The sequence below is a fragment of the Podarcis liolepis genome, assembly GCF_965112155.1.
Source record: "Podarcis liolepis genome assembly, chromosome: 4".
Lineage (NCBI taxonomy): Eukaryota > Metazoa > Chordata > Lepidosauria > Squamata > Lacertidae > Podarcis > Podarcis liolepis.
In genome coordinates, this window is record NC_139558.1 from 11568997 (window position 1) to 11586986 (window position 17990).

At 42.2% G+C, this 17990-nt stretch overlaps 1 protein-coding gene across 7 annotated transcripts in view; it reads left to right on the forward strand.

Annotated features, from left to right (window-relative positions):
• The window catches only part of SCEL (sciellin), a 57825-nt gene that overhangs the window by 4770 nt on the left and 35065 nt on the right, over nucleotides 1-17990 (forward strand). For 6 of the 7 annotated variants that reach the window (XM_083501253.1, XM_083501252.1, XM_083501256.1 and 3 more), the window contains exons 2-8: nucleotides 5633-5705; nucleotides 7310-7427; nucleotides 10886-10948; nucleotides 11720-11788; nucleotides 15416-15484; nucleotides 16005-16064; nucleotides 17476-17541. In XM_083501253.1, coding sequence (XP_083357379.1) covers nucleotides 5663-5705; nucleotides 7310-7427; nucleotides 10886-10948; nucleotides 11720-11788; nucleotides 15416-15484; nucleotides 16005-16064; nucleotides 17476-17541 — 488 coding nt within the window. In that variant the 5' untranslated portion in view covers nucleotides 5633-5662. The remainder of the gene's footprint in view (nucleotides 1-5632; nucleotides 5706-7309; nucleotides 7428-10885; nucleotides 10949-11719; nucleotides 11789-15415; nucleotides 15485-16004; nucleotides 16065-17475; nucleotides 17542-17990) is intronic. The other variant, XM_083501255.1, reaches the window with a different exon arrangement.

Below are 17990 nucleotides of genomic sequence, written 5' to 3' on the forward strand. Positions count from 1 at the left end.
TAACCAAAAATTCTCCACCCAGGAAGTGTGAAACAAAATAATACACAGTCTTGGGCAATTGTGAACTCTCAGCACACACCTTTGAAGTTTTCTGGTTTTGTGCAAGGGGTCTCCTAGCAGCTCTCAGCGCCTTAAAGGATTACAGTTTCTTTGGGGGAAAGATATAACCAGCAAACTGGTATAAGACGGCTTAAAATGTACAATGTGGGTGCGGTTAACACTGAGCTGTGGATGTGACAAGACTATATTTCTTTTTAAAATTACAGGAATTATATCTAAGTTTGCTAATGCGTACAATCTAGCATGTCTGATGTTTATGTGGTCAGTCACTGAGATCAGGATGCTGGACTATTTGGGTCATTGGCCTGATCCAGGAGGTGCTTCTTAAGTTCTTATGCACAAATGTTATGCAAATACTCATTTGCCCTCCTTTTTTAGGTGATGCATTTCCCCTTTTTTATTATTATGCTTAAGTAAAGGTAAAGGGACCCCGTGACCGACTGGGGTTGCGGCATTCATCTCGCTTTACTGGCCGAGGGAGCTGCCGTACAGCTTCCGGGTCATGTGGCCAGCATGACTGAGCCACTTCTGGCGAACCAGAGCAGCGCACAGAAACACTGTTTACCTTCCCGCCGGAGTGGTACCTATTTATCTACTTGCACTTTGCTTTCGAACTGCTAGGTTGGCAGGAGCAGGGACTGAGCAACGGGAGCTCACCCCGTCGCGGGGATTCGAACCGCGACCTTCTGATCGGCAAGTCCTAGGTTCTGTGGTTTAACCCACAGCGCCACCCGTGTCCCATACTTAAGTGGTCACCCTATTAAATTTTCCTTCCAGACTACAGATTAGTTATTACACAGAGGCCATTTCCAGCAGCATCTGCATGGTAAACATAGCTTCGCCAGGGTCCTTATTTCACCTGCGTGCCTTTTCCTTGTGAATCCATGCCAATTTTGGAGCCAGACTTGCACTCCTCACATGTGAAATACCTTTTGCATCCCTCCTTGACGCCAGCTCATTTCCCTCCCCCCAAAGCCATCATTCCTTTAGTAATCACCACGCCCAATTACCACACTCCCTTGCCCAAACAGGATGGAGTTATCAAAACTAAAAATGTGTGGATTAAAACACACACACCCCATGACAGCAACACAAAAATGCAACTGCCCTTCATCATTTTTTCAGCCGTTGAGGACTGGTATTGTAAGCTTATTCACATCACGATGACCTGGAGATGGGAGTCCACCCAAGATTGTTTGCTATTTTGGGTTCATGTTTGTTTGTCAGCCGGATACAAGGGTGCCTGTCGCGGAGCTGTCATATTGTGAGTACCCTGGAGCATGCTGAAACTATGACTCACCAGCGTATGACAAACAAGTGAAATAGTGGCCAAATAATCAGTGGTCACTGGTATGCATGCGGTAGATCGATCAGACAGTGCATCTGCAGAAGATCTCTCAGCTTGGGATGAAGAGAAAGGGATAAGTGAACTTGGGCGCTTAATCGTACAGAGAGCAATGAGCTAAACCATGAGATGTCTAAGCAGGAGACCATAGCCTCATAAATAACAGTTATCAAATGTGGATAAAACAAATCAAGATCTATTGCAGTGAAATCAAAGCCTATCTTTAGCTAGCCAGACAACTCACAGTATTATCAAATACCATATTTTTTGCTGTATAAGACTCACTTTTTCCCTCCTAAAAAGTAAGGGGAAATGTGTGTGCGTCTTATGGAGCGAATGCAGGCTGCGCAGCTATCCCAGAAGCCAGAACAGCAAGAGGGATTGCTGCTTTCACTGCGCAGCGATCCCTCTTGCTGTTCTGGCTTCTGAGATTCAGAATATTTTTTTTTCTTGTTTTCCTCCTCCAAAAACTAGGTGCGTCTTGTGGTCTGGTGCGTCTTATAGAGTGAAAAATACGGTAGATCTGTGCCAGTTTCTTTTGGTCTGTGATAAAGAATGGGTGGGTTTTGCCACCAGGTCAAATTACTTTTCTGACTTCTTGTAGCCAAATGTTTAAATTACGTAGTACATGAGAAAAAGGAGACCCCAGTGGTGGGAAAGTAGGTGGGGCAGGGGAGGCGCTTAACCCCTTCTATTTCAGCCTTTTTGTTTTACACTCCAAAATGTGCTCCAAGCTACTTTTTCCATTGTTTGAAGAAGCATTTGTTGCTTCTAGCGGTCTAAAAATTCAAATCAGCATATAAAATCCAGACCTTCCCATCCATTTACTTTCTTGCCCTCTCAGGGTTGCCAGGTCACAAGGTTGCAGTCACAATTTGTACTGTTCCCCCAGCCTTCCCAGAAGCCCCCCCCCCTTTGGAAATTGCAATGTAAATTGAACATCCCAAAACATCTGGCAGATATGCATTGTTTCATCTCAAATCATCCCACCATGAGCTAGAGCTCAGAGGAATATTGGCCCGAGGGGCTGTAACTACAGCATTTCCAAGCTGCATGCTGAAAAAATATTAGTTGGGTGTCCTTTGGGGAAATTAAAATAAGAGCAAGTGAGAAGGAAATGGGTTTTTTGTTTGTTTCAACTTTAGTCACTAAAATTATCAAAGCAATTGGGGGGGGGGTGTCATTATTTTTGCTTCCCTCACCCCTCCCCATTTGTTTTAAAACACCCAGACAAGTCAAGGGCAATTATATACCAAACGCTGCCTTGAAAACTGAAATTGGTAGCATGCATTGTTTAAGATGTCCTGTATACTAGAAAGGTTTGAAAACAGGGCAAAAGTGAGTAAAATGCTTGCACTATGGTCCAGAGCAAGCAAAGCAATAACTTGGGAGGTAATTTGGGGTTGTGGGAGCTGATCGTTTGCCTCTTCACACACTTGATATAGCTTTGGGAGGTTTATAAAGTTGACAAGAATGTCCTTCCTTCCTTCCTTCCTTTAGAAAAGTATTTACATAATGAGACTTCATAAAATATCAGGGTAGTGTACCACAGCAATACCACATTGCAAACATTTAAAAGCAGCACAGAGTGATCATTTTTAAAGGACTGGCTCCCCAGGAAAAAAATATTAAACAACAGCACAGGCATGACAGCATTAACAATTCTGGAAGAGACTCCTAAACACCAAAAGCGAAATGCAAATGCAAAATGAAGTCCAAATTTGCAACATGGAGCCTTTAATTTATATGTTGGCACACCAAAGAGTGTCAACAGTCTGTGAAGGTGGAGTCTTGCAATGAAAGCTTTGCCAGGGTCGAATGCTTATAAAAACAAAATTCCTCTAATTCAGATAGCATGGAAAAAATAAAAAAGCAGCCACAATGAGCATTCAGCCCCTTTCTTGTTGCTTTTAAATTGATCAAGCACACTTTGGTATAGCCGTTCTTTGGAATGGCAGTAGCTACCGAAACAACATAAACCTGAAGCCAAAAATCAACTATCCCACCCCGTCCCCAGCAAAGCTTATCTGATAGTATAAAAAGAGTGGTTACTAGGAAATACTCCGTGTTGGCTTAATGCCCAGTGAGCATTTCAAAACAATTTCTTACAGAAGGCTTGAACATTTTTGTTGTTGTTGGGTGAGAAGAAAAGCTTCCCGTCATATGTTCTGCCTGTTGCACTTTGCCAATGAATTTGACATAAATTGAAAGGGCAAGGGTGTTGCTAACATTTTCATGATCAACAAGTAGAATTCTGAAGCTTATGCAGACAGGTGTGAATTAATAGGTGTGGCGGGACCAAGGTTTTTGGCCTCAGTCTGATCCTGTTTTCAGAGTCCTTTATGAAATACTTGTTTGAAAGGGCCTGAACAATCTGTGATCCACCAAGCCAGTTGCTACCTACTGACTTGGGTGCGCTGAAACACCAAGAAATAGCCTTGGTGTCACATTCTCCAGCAAGCATTAAAAAACAGGAGATGTATTGTTCTCCCATAGGTTGATGATCTGCAGTCAGCTTGACGAGTCACAATTGTTCAGGCCTGTTGTTCGATGCCTCGGTTGTTACAATACTCGTGATAGCAAACGATTTAAACTTTCTCCTTTCTTTTGAAAAAAGAATCAACTAGAATCACTTGGAACTGGTGGAAGAATCTCCATCTCTCGTGCCCCTTTATCTTCCTGCAGGACACCCTGGGAATGGAGCGTAAAACATGGTGTTGTGCAGCACCTTCTGATCAGTGTACAGTGGTACCACAGGTTACATACGCTTCAGGTTACATATGCTTCAGGTTACAGACTCCGCTAACCCAGAAATAGTACCTCGGGTTAAGAACTTTGCTTCAGGATGAGAACAGAAATCGTGCTCTGGTGGCCCGGCAGCAGCAGGAGGCCACATTACCTAAATTGGTGCTTCAGGTTAAGAACAGTTTCAGGTTAAGTACAGACCTCTGGAACGAATTAAGTACTTAACCCGAGGTACCACTGTACTGGCATTTGCTTTGTTTCCTGTGGAGAACTTGGCACTATGCAACTGTCTTAGGGACTCCACTCCAGATTTGTGTAGGGTTTGCCCCTTAGCTGTTTCTTCTACCGAATATGTCCTGCAAGGCAGTACAGTGGTACCTTGGTTTAAGAACAGCTTAGTTTATGAACAACTTGGATTAAGAATGCTGCAAACCCGGAAGTAGGTGTTTTGGTTTGTGAACTTTGCCTTGGAAGCAGAACATGTTCCGCTTCCTGTTGAGTGAGCCTCATCTGCCCAAGTGGAAAGTAGCACTTGATTTTAAATTTAATAATGTTGCAGTCACAGTGTGTGAATGATTACGTTGAATATATTCTCTCTTCTCCTGTTTTTGTCCTTGTTCTATGGCACAGTCATTTATTGTATCTAAAAAACTGGTTTTGTTTTGTCATTAGTACCAAAACTTACATGTACCCAGCCAGTTGGAGAGACGTTGAAGCCAACCATTATTTACTTAATTTGATACTTTCGCTCGTTCCCTTCTTTCCCTTTCTAAAAATTGCCACCAGACTTTTAGTTAGCGGTGGTCATGCATAAGGCATAGAAGCTCCCGAGTGCTTGTATAGTTGTGTGGTCAGGAATCGGACAGCAGAGGGTCTCTGCTGACTAGTGTAAAGCAGAGCAAATAAGGAATACCAGCTTTAAAAGACAACAGAAGCTGCTGAGGAGGGTGGACAGCTGTTCCTGCCTCCTGTCTGAAGAAGAAATGTCAGCAAGCCAATATCAAAACCTCTCTTACAGCAGCTGACTGCTCTGTATGTTGGTGAAAAGGAGTCTCTCCCATTCTTCCACATCTCAGAGAAGCAAAGAGCCCATTCATATTCTTGTATTTGAGGCCTGTGTGAACTGACAGCTTAAGTGAGGACTTGGGTCCTTGCTTGAGATGTATTGGGTTGTGGCTAGTCAAAATGTCTATGTGTAACTCCAGGTTTAAATCAGAGACAATATGCCACTGAATATCAGCTGCTTGGAGCAACAACAGGAAAGGGCTATTGGCCAATTGGCCATTGTGGGGAACAGGATACTTGGCTAAATAGCCATCAGGATTCTTCTTATGTTCAGTTATATGAAAGCTGGCATCTGGAAAGTGAGGCTGAGGAAGAGTTGTGGGCTCATTATTTTAGCCTGCCATTTATCTCTTTTGCCAGATTGGGTCTCCTCCCACCACCCCATACTTAATCTCTCGTATTTTTACTTTCTTTCAGTGCACCGTAAAGAAAACACCTCTGAACAAAATGACAACCTTCACTGTAGGAAAATCAGCCCCTAACAAAAGTGGTAATGTGCTAGCACTCTTTCTGTTCTGCTTCTGTTGAGTTAGTCAAGGGGTTGGGGGGGAATAACACAGCCCCCTCTTTTTAAAATGTCAAACCAACAGATTGGCAAAATGTCTTCCAGCCCTTTGCATTTTGTGTCAGCTGTACTTCAAATTTAACTACATGCTGATTAACCCTTGTTGTTTGTCTGTTTTTTGGTTATGCTATGAGGTCCCAGTTTGAGTTTCAAACTGGTCTTGAGATCAGTTGAGATGGCTGCCGCTACTCCTCTACAAGGGGATCCAGAAGCCCCACTGAACACATTTTTGAGCAAAAATGCATAAGATTGTGCTGTCAATATCTTCCATTCAGCCAGAAGCACCTCACAAATGCAATATAATCATTTTTAAAAGTTCTATCACGCAAAAGAATCTTTATTTGCATCAGCCACTAGCCATAGCAATAAAATACAATAAAATGTACTGAATATCGAGCTTTTGCTGACAACAGTACATTTGTGCAGAGCTGCAAACTGGAAGAAAGCAAATGTTTCTACTCAGAGAGGTTTAGCTTTCATTACAGCTTTAATAAAATCTTATGGTGGGGCGGGGGAACTAGCTCAGAGAGGTTTCAAGGAATATGGCAAGTGTGTGAACAGACTTTGAGTACAGTCCTTTTACACAGTTAACTGGAAGTAAGCTCCATTGTACTCAGTGAGATTTACTTTTGCGTAGACCTGTAGTAAATAATAATATGAATTTGGAGAGTTTTAGATATGTTGGCCTCTTATATTGGATGGGATGTGTTTATAGGGTTTTTTTTAAAGTTTTATATTGATTCTTATTTTTGTATTATGTTGTATGGAAGTTTGGATGGGATTCACCTAATGGGCCCCATAAGTGGAAGCCATGTGCAAGTACTTCCACTTGTGTCATGGGGCTTTCCTCTTCCTCTCCCCACACCCCCATGCTCCCCAGTTGGTCCTAAGGGCGGGCTGGCAGAGCCCCCAGAACAGTGCGGGGGGGGGGCAGGAGGAGGAAAAGGGCCACAGTCCCATTAGCCAAGTCAAAATGCTTGCACAGATACAGTATAACATTTGTCATGGCTTGACATTGAATTCTGCCCTGTTTGGAAGCATTTATGAAGGAAGACGATGAAAAAAATTTGGTTGTTGTTTTTAATTATGCATTGGAAAGATAACATCATGATGTTGATCAACATGCTAAGCCTATAGGACTTCATCCTTAGGGCGAACCCTGGTATAGTGTGGCAAGAGATTTCACACGCATCAGGCTCTAATCCCATGCAAACCTGCCTGGTAGAAAATCTCACTGAACTCAATGGAGCTTGTGTCTCAGTAGAAATGTTCAGGGTTGCACTCTAGCAAAATAGTTAATAGTTGTGTGACATGCAGGCAATAGTCTACCACCCTGATTTCAGCTTTGAGAACTGAACTGGGAACTTTCCAAGTCTCACACTCCTTCTCTTAATTACTATTTTTAGATAGATATTTTATTAGAAACTATAGCACACATCAATGAAATCTGCAAAGTGAACAATGCAAATATTTGATCAAAAATTACATTTGGTATGTAATTTCTAATTTTCTTGCCTGTGCACTAATAGATACGAAGAATGCTTCCATTGCAATGAAGAGTAGACAACAAGTTATTAATGAGGTCAACAAGAAGAGGACTCTGTTACAAGATAACAGCTGGATAAAGAAAAGACCCGAGGAGGAAAAGTAAGGGGGGGAGACACATTTTGGCTTTTATCTTGTTGTGATCTGCTAATCCAAACATGGCCCAGCAGCTTGGTATTGTGGCCTGCCAAGAGACTTGCCGTGGACAAACTTCATGTTTTGTAGTCCTCGAAAGGCACAGCAACTCTTCTTGGTAGGTCTTGTCACTATGAGGCAGTTGTGGAAACTGAAGGACTCTGCCTTCCCCCAGCTGCCTAAGTCTCCTCCTGTCCAGGGTTTTCCCCAAGCAATTTGAGACTGGCTTCTTCACCAGCCTGACTTCTTCACCAGCCTGACTCATCTCTGCCTCTTGACTTCCCTCCTCTCCTGTTTCTGCTTCTGCACTCCTCTCTGCCACAGATTCTCCCTGCTCACTAAAACCTGTTACCTCTTTGGCTTCCAACATCTCCTCCTCCCAGTCTCTCTTCTCCCTCTGATCATTCACCATCATCCCACCCCCAATCTGAAGCCTTCTTCCCTTGTGTGCTGGTCCTGAGGGTTAACTGTGCGGTGAGGTCCATGTCCAGTCCAAGGTCGAGGAGGCTGTCCATCAAAGCTGAAGCGGGGTCCGGGGCAGGGAGTCGGGTGAGGTCAGGAACTCTGGCAGAAGAGCAGGACAGGGTGCAGGCAGGAACAGGCTACCAACAATGTTGCTCCCGCAACCTGGGACTGGGGCTGGCTGGCTTCTATCTGCCCTAGGGCATAGGGTGGCCCCGGTCCACAGGTGACTCGCCTTTCCTGGCCTGGAGGCGAGCACTCCTCCTGCGGGAACTTAGTTCCCTCCGCCTCTCTGCCCTGAGCCTCTGCAGCTCAGGAGAGGCTGAAGGGTTACCGGACCCAGAGGCAACCTCAGCTTCCCCTGACGAGGCTGAGAGTGGAGCACCTGCAGGCAATGAGTCCTCCATCACCTCAGGAGCCAGAGCAGACTCAGCTGGTGCCTGCACCTGAGGATCCAGCACAGGTGAGGACCCTTCAGGCTCATGCCCCAGCCCCGGCTCAGCTAGTTCTGGAGGCGGGGACTCCTGTGCAGGCTGGGATCCCTCAGGTTCAGCATCTGAGTCCGAATCCCAGGCCATCACACCTTGGCTGTTCCCCAGCTAGTGCCTCCCACCATTCCTCTGCTTCCAACCAGTCCATGGCACCCTGCCTCTGAAAAGGAGTTTCTAATGATCAATGATGTTTCATAACCACTACTGGATTGATGCTCCATGAATTTGTCTACCAGCCCACCTTTTCCTCAGTTGTATGGGCTCTTTGAATCTTGGCCCTAGACCAAGAATGTGGCCTGTCAGATGTTGTTGGACTGCAGTCCTCACTTTTCCTGAATGTTGGTCACTGGTTGCCCATCCCTGCCCCAAACCAACAAGTTCTTGCTAAATGACACAGAAAGGAGTTGGCTGCTACAGTAGTTGGGCAGCCAGTTTGCTTCTTCTGTGAGGCTTGCCTGTGCTTGCAGCTCTTGATGCAGCCATCAGCTTCAGAGAGAGGAGGGATGGAAGGCAGGCCACTAAGGCGTGTGTGTCTGTGGCTTTATGTGTTATCTTAATAAAACTTCTCCCAGGGCTAGGCGCTGCAGATCAAAGGATAAGATCAAAGTACTGCAGGAGATGTTTAAATTAAACACAGGTAGCACAAGAGATAGAAAGATTAAAAATGCTTTAGAGAAAGCTTGTAGTATGTAGCATATTGCCAAGGCATGCAGATGTCAGAGTTTCACTCCAAGTGGCAGGGCACTTAACACTTAAAACAAAACAGTAAAAGTAGGAGAGGCCTGGGATGCATCTGGAAAGTCTCCTTTGTCCAGTCAACATCTGTTACATCCAATCTATTGCATATCCAATGGCGAGTCTAACTCTGTGCATTTCAAACTGTGTTCCGGGGAAACCTGGGGTGCCTCATAAATTCTCCAGGCATTCCTTAATGATCAGTACAGACAAACAAGCTTACCTGAAAGACGGCTAGCTCACAACTACCCATATTCTAAAGCACATTCTCCGTAAACATAGTGTAATGGTGAGGTCCAAATATCCTGGCCAGTACCTTGCATGAACTGACTATGGACAGTATACACTTCCCAGAATTCTCTACTCTGCACATATAGACTACAGCTACAATATTAGAATCAACAACTGCTGAAATTAATCCTTTGACGCAACTGCTAAATTTAGTCAAAATCAAAATATTTATTAAATATCTTGAAATGATCACCTTTGTTGTCTCTCAGATCTGCAACAGAATTTTGTTCCATACTCGTTTTTAAGCAAACTGACCTAATTCACACCTCCCAGGCAAATACATGGGTTAGAGCTAATTATCCTTCAGATTTTGCACTTTTCCAAAGTTTCTTAGCTCAAAAAAATTACCAAAAGGGGGGGGGGATTGCACATGTATATGTTTTGTAATGCATTGATTGAAATAATACATATTTAAATGAGTATTTTGTGATAGCACAAATTTGCTAATTAATGTGAAAATGGGATGGAATAGATTTATAAATGACTACTCCTTTGACCAACAGATCTGACTGGAAGGGGTTCCCTCAAGTTTTGAAAGTTCAAAAATTACTGGTTTTGCTTTCATAATGGAAGCATAGGGTTTATGGCCATCTAGTTCAGGCATAGGCAAACTCGGCCCTCCAGATATTTTGGGACTACAACTCACACCATCCCTAGCTAACAGGACCAGTGATGATGGGAGTTGCAGTCCCAAAACATCTGGAGGGCCGAGTTTGCCTATGCCTGATCTAGTTTATAATAGCCAGAAGGTGAGAGTTGAAAGGAATCAAACAGTATTTTGCAGAAGAGTTATCTGTAGAGCAAGGGAAAAGTTCAGCAAACAAAGCCTGATGATTAAAGTATGTGAACTTTGTCACACATGTTGGCATTGGGCCCGTCCATATTTAACTCAAGATGAAGGCCTTAACTCCATTATAAGAATCAATCTTTTGTGCTCTGGCAACAGAATTCATTTATTTGTATTACATTAATAACTTGAAACTCAAGAAAGCTCGATAGCTCCATAATTTGTGCATTGTAGCTGCAGAATTATAACTTCCAAGAAGTCATATGGATAGCTATATAAAATCTGAGTGTATGTTCATATGCTGTAGCTTCAGTCTGTCTGTGTGTGTGTGTGTGTGTGTGTGTGTGTGTGTGCGCTCTTGGTGAAAGGTTTATAGCAATTTATGGACCAGAAAGGATCCACACTCATTCATAAATCGTTGTGTAAAAATGAGGAGCTGCATCTGAACAGCTGCCCAGGGCTTTTATCTGATTAAATTACCAATATATGCTACATTTAGAAGTAGAATCAGTAGAAAAGTGTATAGCCCCTTGAGTATTTTCCCTTTGTCAGCCTCTTCCTACATTGACACACTTCCTTGAACGGGGCCTTCAGACATCATCTTTAGTTTATAGGCACTATATAAATGAAAATAATATGAAATATTTGGTTTATTGCAGTGCTGATGAAAACTATGGCAGAGTGGTCCTTAATCAATACAAATCACAAGATGGTTTACACAGGTACAGTAGCCTGTTGATCTCTATAAGTTTCCTCCACTTTTTCCCAGCTATGGAAATATATGCAAGCTATGGTTGTTTGTTCTCATTAATAACCTATAGCAGGGCTGAGGAACTTGAGATCTTCTAGGTGTTGTTGTAATTCACATCAGTCCTGATCTTTGGCAATGCTGCTTGGGACTGATAGGAGTTGGAGACTAACATCTGAAGAATTTGCTTTATTGGTTCAGCAAAGTCTATGTCTTTGATTGCAAATTACATATATTAGTGACAGAATTCTACATTTCAAGTTAAAAATGTGCTGCATCTACCCATCCACCTCCTCTCATCCACTGCTTTTAAAAATGAGAACAGAAGATGGAAAATGGATTTGTAATATGTGATAACTCCAACAAACTTTTGAAGAGATAGGTAACATAATTAGACCCACGTTAAATTGGACAAGACAGCTGTGAAAGGATATTGACTATTGAGGATATTGCCATGTATTCACCTGATACTAGATTCTCTGGAAATGTGAAGATAATTTCTCAACATTTTTTCTGTTCAATTTAGTCAAGAGAATCAAAATATTTATTAAGTATCTTGAAATGATCACCTCAACTGCGATATTGGAATATTTCAATTTATTTCTTATCTCAAAAGATCATTTGTTAAATTGCAGAGGTTAATCATCTGACAGATCTAATTTGGATACTTTAGTGACTGAAAATTTTCTTTAAAGTCATTACTAACCCTCAGTTACTATAATTAATTAATCTTTCTTAATGTCAGGAGCACCGATGAAAAGGATGATCAAAAAGCTTTGCTTAGCCGATATAGATCTGATACAACTTTAGACAGGTAAGAGTTTTATATAGATGGCTTTATTGTTTTGTATTATAAAGTTTGGATGCTCTCGGGCTTTTGTACCCGGCTACAAAATCCTGCTACGCTTATAATGTGATTCAGATGTTATTACTGTGTTGTGGGGAGACTGTGGTTTGGTGTAACAAATAGTGTTTTGGATAGATGAGACCTGGGTTCAGACTTCCCCATTCAACCATGAAACTCATCAAGTTGCCTTTACAAAGTTGCTGTCACATAGCCTAACCTACCTCACAAGAATAAAATGATATCATTTTATGTATCCAGAGCTCTTTTGAAGAAGGATGGGGTACACATTTGATAATCAAATTGAATATCTGCCTTAAGACAGTGAAGGGGAACCTGTGGCCTTTCAGATGTTTCTGGCTACAACTCCCATCACCCCTGACTACTGGCCTGGCTAGCTGAGGCTGATGGGAGTTGGAGTTCTGCAGCGTCTGCAGAGGCACAGGTTTCCCATTCTTGTCTCAAGAGATGCTTTGGCTTGGATCCTAACATCTGTTCTCTTCTTGGAATGGGACTTTCCCACCTAGCAATGCTAGTGGAATTCAATCTTTGTGAATTTTAATTCAGCAGAGGTGGCTAACCTGTGGGTTGCATATGGCCCCCTAAGTGAGTTTCCCCAAAGTTGTCATAAATTGACTGTTCTTATGGGTCCCCCACTATGAGTCATAACGCTAAAATGTATTTTGGGGGGGGCTCCCCCAATTTTATTTGTTAATTAATTTAATTTTAAAATTAATTTGAATAAATACTGACTGCTCCCATAGGTCCCCTACAAAGCTGTTGCGGCCCTCCGATTAATAAATTAATGATGATATTAATAATAACAATAAATATACAGTATCGTAAAATACTCCAGACACAGAGCAGTATATAATACAGTCGTACCTTGGACCTCGAATGCCTTGAGAGTCAAACGTTTTGGCTCCTGAACGCCACAAACCTGGAAGTGATTGTTCTGCTTTGTGAACGTTCTTTGGAACCCAAATGTCCGCCGGGGCTTCCGATTGGCTGCAGGAGCTTCCTGCAGCCAATCGGAAGCCGCGCTTTGGTTTCTGAACATTTTGGAAGTCAAACAAATTTCCGGAACGGATTCTGTTCGACTTCCGAGGTACGGCTGTACATATTAGCAGAGAACCTGGCATGGGGCTGCCTTTTTTAGTAAGAGCTCTATACTTATAGTAACACAGGGCCATTCTGCCTGAGGTGTGTAACAGCAGCCACCTCTTCTCATCCACTGTTGCCATTGCACTTCCCCTTCCCCTACTCCCTGCCTCGCTCTGCAAAAGCGCCAAGAGGGTCCTTCCTCCGAGTGAGGCATTTGGCTGGGCGAGAGCCATCTTTTGACTTTAGATTTTCTTTTTTTTCTTTTTTTATAATATTTTATTAAGTTTTATCAATAGAAAAGTTCAGAAAAATACAAAAACAGAAAAATACAAAATTACAAAATACAAAAATACAAACATTAAACACAAAAAGAAGAAGAAAAAACACATATAAAAGAAAACAAAAACTCCCTCTTTCTTAATTTCTCATCTTTAGTTGACTTATTTTCCTGACTTCCTCACGTCTCCCATTTTTGTATCCCTTTTAAAAATTGGCTCAGCAAATTCATGTCCTATTAGTTTATCTATTATCAATCCCATCTTACATTTTACCTTGTTGCTAGAACCCCTTCGATTCATTTCAATGTCATCAGCATTCAAAAATTTTACAATATTTCGTCAATGAGTCATCAACAGGCTCATCTCAGCTATCTGCCAATCACCCATTCCCACCACCCTTCTGAGTAATACCCCTCCCCACCTTCTCACTATATAGAAGGATCTGGCAACTTCTGTTTCAGTGTATCTGAAGAAGTGTGCTTGCACACGAAAGCTCATACCAAGAACTAACTTAGTTGGTCTTTAAGGTGCTACTGGAAGGAATCCATTTTGCCGTGAGGGAAGGGGGGAGCAGGAAGACACCGTGTTGCTGTTCTCCCATGTCCGTCACCTGAGGCAATCATCTCATTTTGCTTCAGTGGGATGGCCCTGTGGTCACATGTAGCTCAGCCTTTAATAAAAGTCTGTTTGAAAAGAGAAAGTTGAATGAGTTGGATACCCTTGGTTGGTTCGTTATAGACAGTGAAATTTCAGCATATAGTCATAATCATAATAAGACATTGAGTGAGTCAATTGATAACCACTAGTTTCTGCAGCGAATTCTACCCTGGATACAGTAAAATCATATTACAAAGACCAGCTCAGATTGCCCTTTAGTTTATTGCTTTCACACTGTCTCTGGGCACATCAGATATAACTAGATGATGGGCAAGATGGTAAATTACAGAGCTCTTGTGAATTCCAGAGATCTTTGAGATTCCTGTGTGTCTTGTAACAACCCCCAGGACTTTTCTTAAGGATATTCCTCCTCAAAACCAGCCTGCTGCCTTCACAGCAAGCATTTTCTCACAGGAGAGATGTGGTCATGTGTTGATGATGAAACATCAACTAGGTTTCCTCAGCTAGGTGCAGCAACCTCCTCTACCTTACAAAACTGTAGGAAGAAGTGACATAGAGAAAACCATGGGATATTGCCTACGTATAGAAGTACAAGGAATCATAACTGCCCCCAGTCTACCACATTCTTATAACAGCATGCCTCCCTTTCGCTGGAGTTGTATTTCTGAAATTCCTCAAACCCATATGGGGGCATAACAGTCAAATAAAAGGCCTTTTTGAGTAAAATCCTGCTTCCTAGGTCCAACGCTCATAGGATTCAAAATGCTCACTCAGCTTACGCTTTTGTAGCACAACAATTGTTTTGTGAGCCCCAGAATGTCCCCAGATCTGTTGCATTGCCTCCATGTTGCTCAGTCTTCAGCATGAGATCATTCAGAAGCACCATTTTGTGGCAGATACAAATGGCATTGCTACCTTAAACGGTTAATTCAGCTCCGACAGCAGGAGCCTTCCGTTTAAGTGGAAGTCAGGGAAAGGTTTTCCAGCCGTGACTTTGAAATCCATAAAGGCCAGGAAAGGGCTTGTGTTTTTTCTTTAATGTAAATCTAATGGCTTAATGAAATCAATGGTAAGCACAGCTACCCTGGCCTCCTTGGCTTGATGCAATGGCTGCGCTCCACAAGGAATTATACACAATGGGCAACTTCAAACCATATTGATCTCCGGAAACACTTGATGGTGGGGGGTGAGCAGCAATATATAGGGAGTGACAAGGAACTGTTTCGACTGAAGATGCATTTTAGTTCTTTATTAAGGGGCTTCTCAAAGGATTTCCTGTTTTTCACTACTCGTTTAAAAAAGAGCGTGTAATAATCTCTGGACATTTAATAATTCATTGGTTTTCTAAGACTTAATTAAAATACTCTTTCAGCAAGCAGAAAAACTTTTTAAAACTAATAAGCACGAACGTTATATTGAGTCAGCTAGTATGCTGGTCTCATTATCACTGTAGACGTGTGTGCAGAAGCTACGGGAAGCTTTTTCTGCCTTGCTAGGAAATATTAGATGTTGACATTTTAATTCAGGCAATCTTTTTCTTTTTTTAAGAAAAGCTAATTTCTACTGTTGGTGAAAGCTCGTTTTGCTATTTTTTTAGGATTCCTGGCAACAGTGATGCTGACAAAGCAAATAAGCTTTCCACCTTGGATGGCAAGCCAAGTAGCAGGTATGTGTAAGCCGTGCTTCATAGTCATCCGTTTAGGGTTCACCTCAGGTTTAGTACAAATCAAGTGGGTGGATCTCTATAGGAATCCTTCCTTCCTGGGAGCCACTGGTGCTGGTGTGGGACCTAGCAGATCACGTACTTTACTGTAGATCTAGGATACAGGTCTTCAGAAGTTATTGATATACCGTTGGAGCTGGTCATGGAGGAAGCCTTAAGGGTGAAGCCTTAAGCAACAACTCTTGATTCTAAGCATCACTTGTCAGTGCTTTGTACACAAATCACAGTGGCCTCATTCAGATCAAATGGTTTATTGTTAGAAGCCCAAGCAAGCAGTCCACCCCCCTCTCCTCTTTTAGTGCAGATGTGAGGAGTAAAAAGTGAAAAACAACAACAACCTTTAGAGTACTTCTGTTTTTGATTAAACACAGTTTGTCGTCTCTAACCATTGAAAAAGTAGTTATCCTTATGTATGGTTAACTGAAACGACAAAACTTTAAACTTTGGTTTATGGTTTTTCCAGGAAGGAGCTTGATGCATCTATCAACACTGGCAACGCCACATCGCCTGTGAAGAAGAAAAGGTATTCAAGACCTTCTTCATTTTTACTGTAGATATCAACGTTTTCGCAAAAGCTATCCATCTAATATAGAAATTGATTCTAATAATTACTCCAGCTGAGAGTGGAGCCCTCATAATCCCCTGATGTTGATATTTTGGGGAAGGGTTTAGGATGGGGTACTGCTGCCGGTTTGCCAACCTTCACCGACACAGTAGAAAATCGCTGTGGGAGACCTGTGTTATGGCAGAAGTCTCAAGCTTCCACCAGCGGTTCTCCCATTGAGGATAACCAGCAGAAAGGATATTAGGGGCAGCAGCAGGGCACCAGAGGCTTTGGATCAGCTGGATTTGAAGACCCACATATCCCATGAAGGGTCTAGTCCTCTGGCCTTTCAGCTGCACCAGTCTGGAGCTAAAGTAGTAGGAAAAGAAACGGCTTCTCCACCCACCTTTCAGCAGGAACTGAAGTGAAACATACAAGTAAAAGATGGATTTGAAGAGCACTTACACTGAGGAAACCTCAGTGAGACTAAGTACAGTGGTACCTCGGGTTGCATATGCTTCAGGTTACATATGCTTCAGGTTACAGACTCCGCTAACCCAGAAATAGTGCTTCAGGTTAAGAACTTTGCTTCAGGATGAGAACAGAAATCGTGCTCTGGTGGCACGGCGGCAGCAGGAGGCCCGATTAGCTAAAGTGGTGCTTCAGGTTAAGAACAGTTTCATGTTAAGTACGGACCTCCGGAATGAATTAAGTACTTAACCTGAGGTACCACTGTAGTAGTGACTCAATAGTGTTGCTCCCTATGCTACTCTATACTTGGCAAATGTTTTTACGGATCTTGTAAAACATGGGGGATGGGAGAGAATGGGACCCTCTTACCGCCAAGGATAGTTCCAGGCTGATCTGAGTTAGTAACACTTTTTTTTTTCATATGTCAGGCATAGGGTAGATAGTCTTTTAGGTATTTAATAGTTTGAAAGGAAAATTATAGCTACGGTATGTTCTTTCCCACTCTTGCCATCTGAAGTTATCCAGGATTGAACCTAAAATCTTCTGCAAGCAAAGGATGGGAAAGTCATTCTAGGAATCTCTGCATACACAAACAAGCAATAGCTACGGGGTTTCCTCTGTTCTTAAGAGAAGTGGCAGCCTTATTCCTGCGATAGGAAACATTAGACACGTCAAAAACTAAATTTATTCCCAGCAATTCTCAGTGGGGAGACAAAAATGTGGAATTATACAGTGACAGCTTTGCAGTTCGTATTAAGGAACATCACTATAAGCAAGATCAAGCCACAGTTGAGTGCTTAATTTTAATTAGGATTTAAACAATGGGATTTAAGTTGATAACAGGCAGCATAAACTTCTTAGACTTTGGGTCCAAATACAAAAGGCCTGTAAAATGAACTATATGCTTGTGCATTATTAGGCAGTCATGGATGCCTCCCCCAGTCTCCAGTCAGAAGGTCACCATAGACGGTGAACAACACAAAAGGTAAGAATTTGAATTTTATCCAAGTTATGTTCAGCTCTCCAATGTTAGGAAATGCTTCAAAAGAATTTCTCTTTGGTTGTTATGTTGACAGCTTTGGTTGAGTTTTTGAGGAATATCTAGCCCACATCATTGTTCTAATTTTAGATACAAACTTGAAAAAAATCTGTGACAGTGTAATCCTATACATCTTTGCTCAAAAGAAAGACCCATTATATTCATGGAGGTTTACTTCCTATTAATTCTGTTCAGAATTGCATCCTGAAATATTCTAAGCTTGTCTGCCATGATGAGAGCCTCTGGGTAGCTAAACACTGTGGGATAAAAATGTCAAATTAAATAAAATACATATCTTGAGTAAGATCCAGGCAAAGTAACCCTGGTTGAAGCACGTGAAAGTTAGTGGGTACTTGCTAGGTGCAAATAAGGATCAGGCAGACTCAGCAATGGAG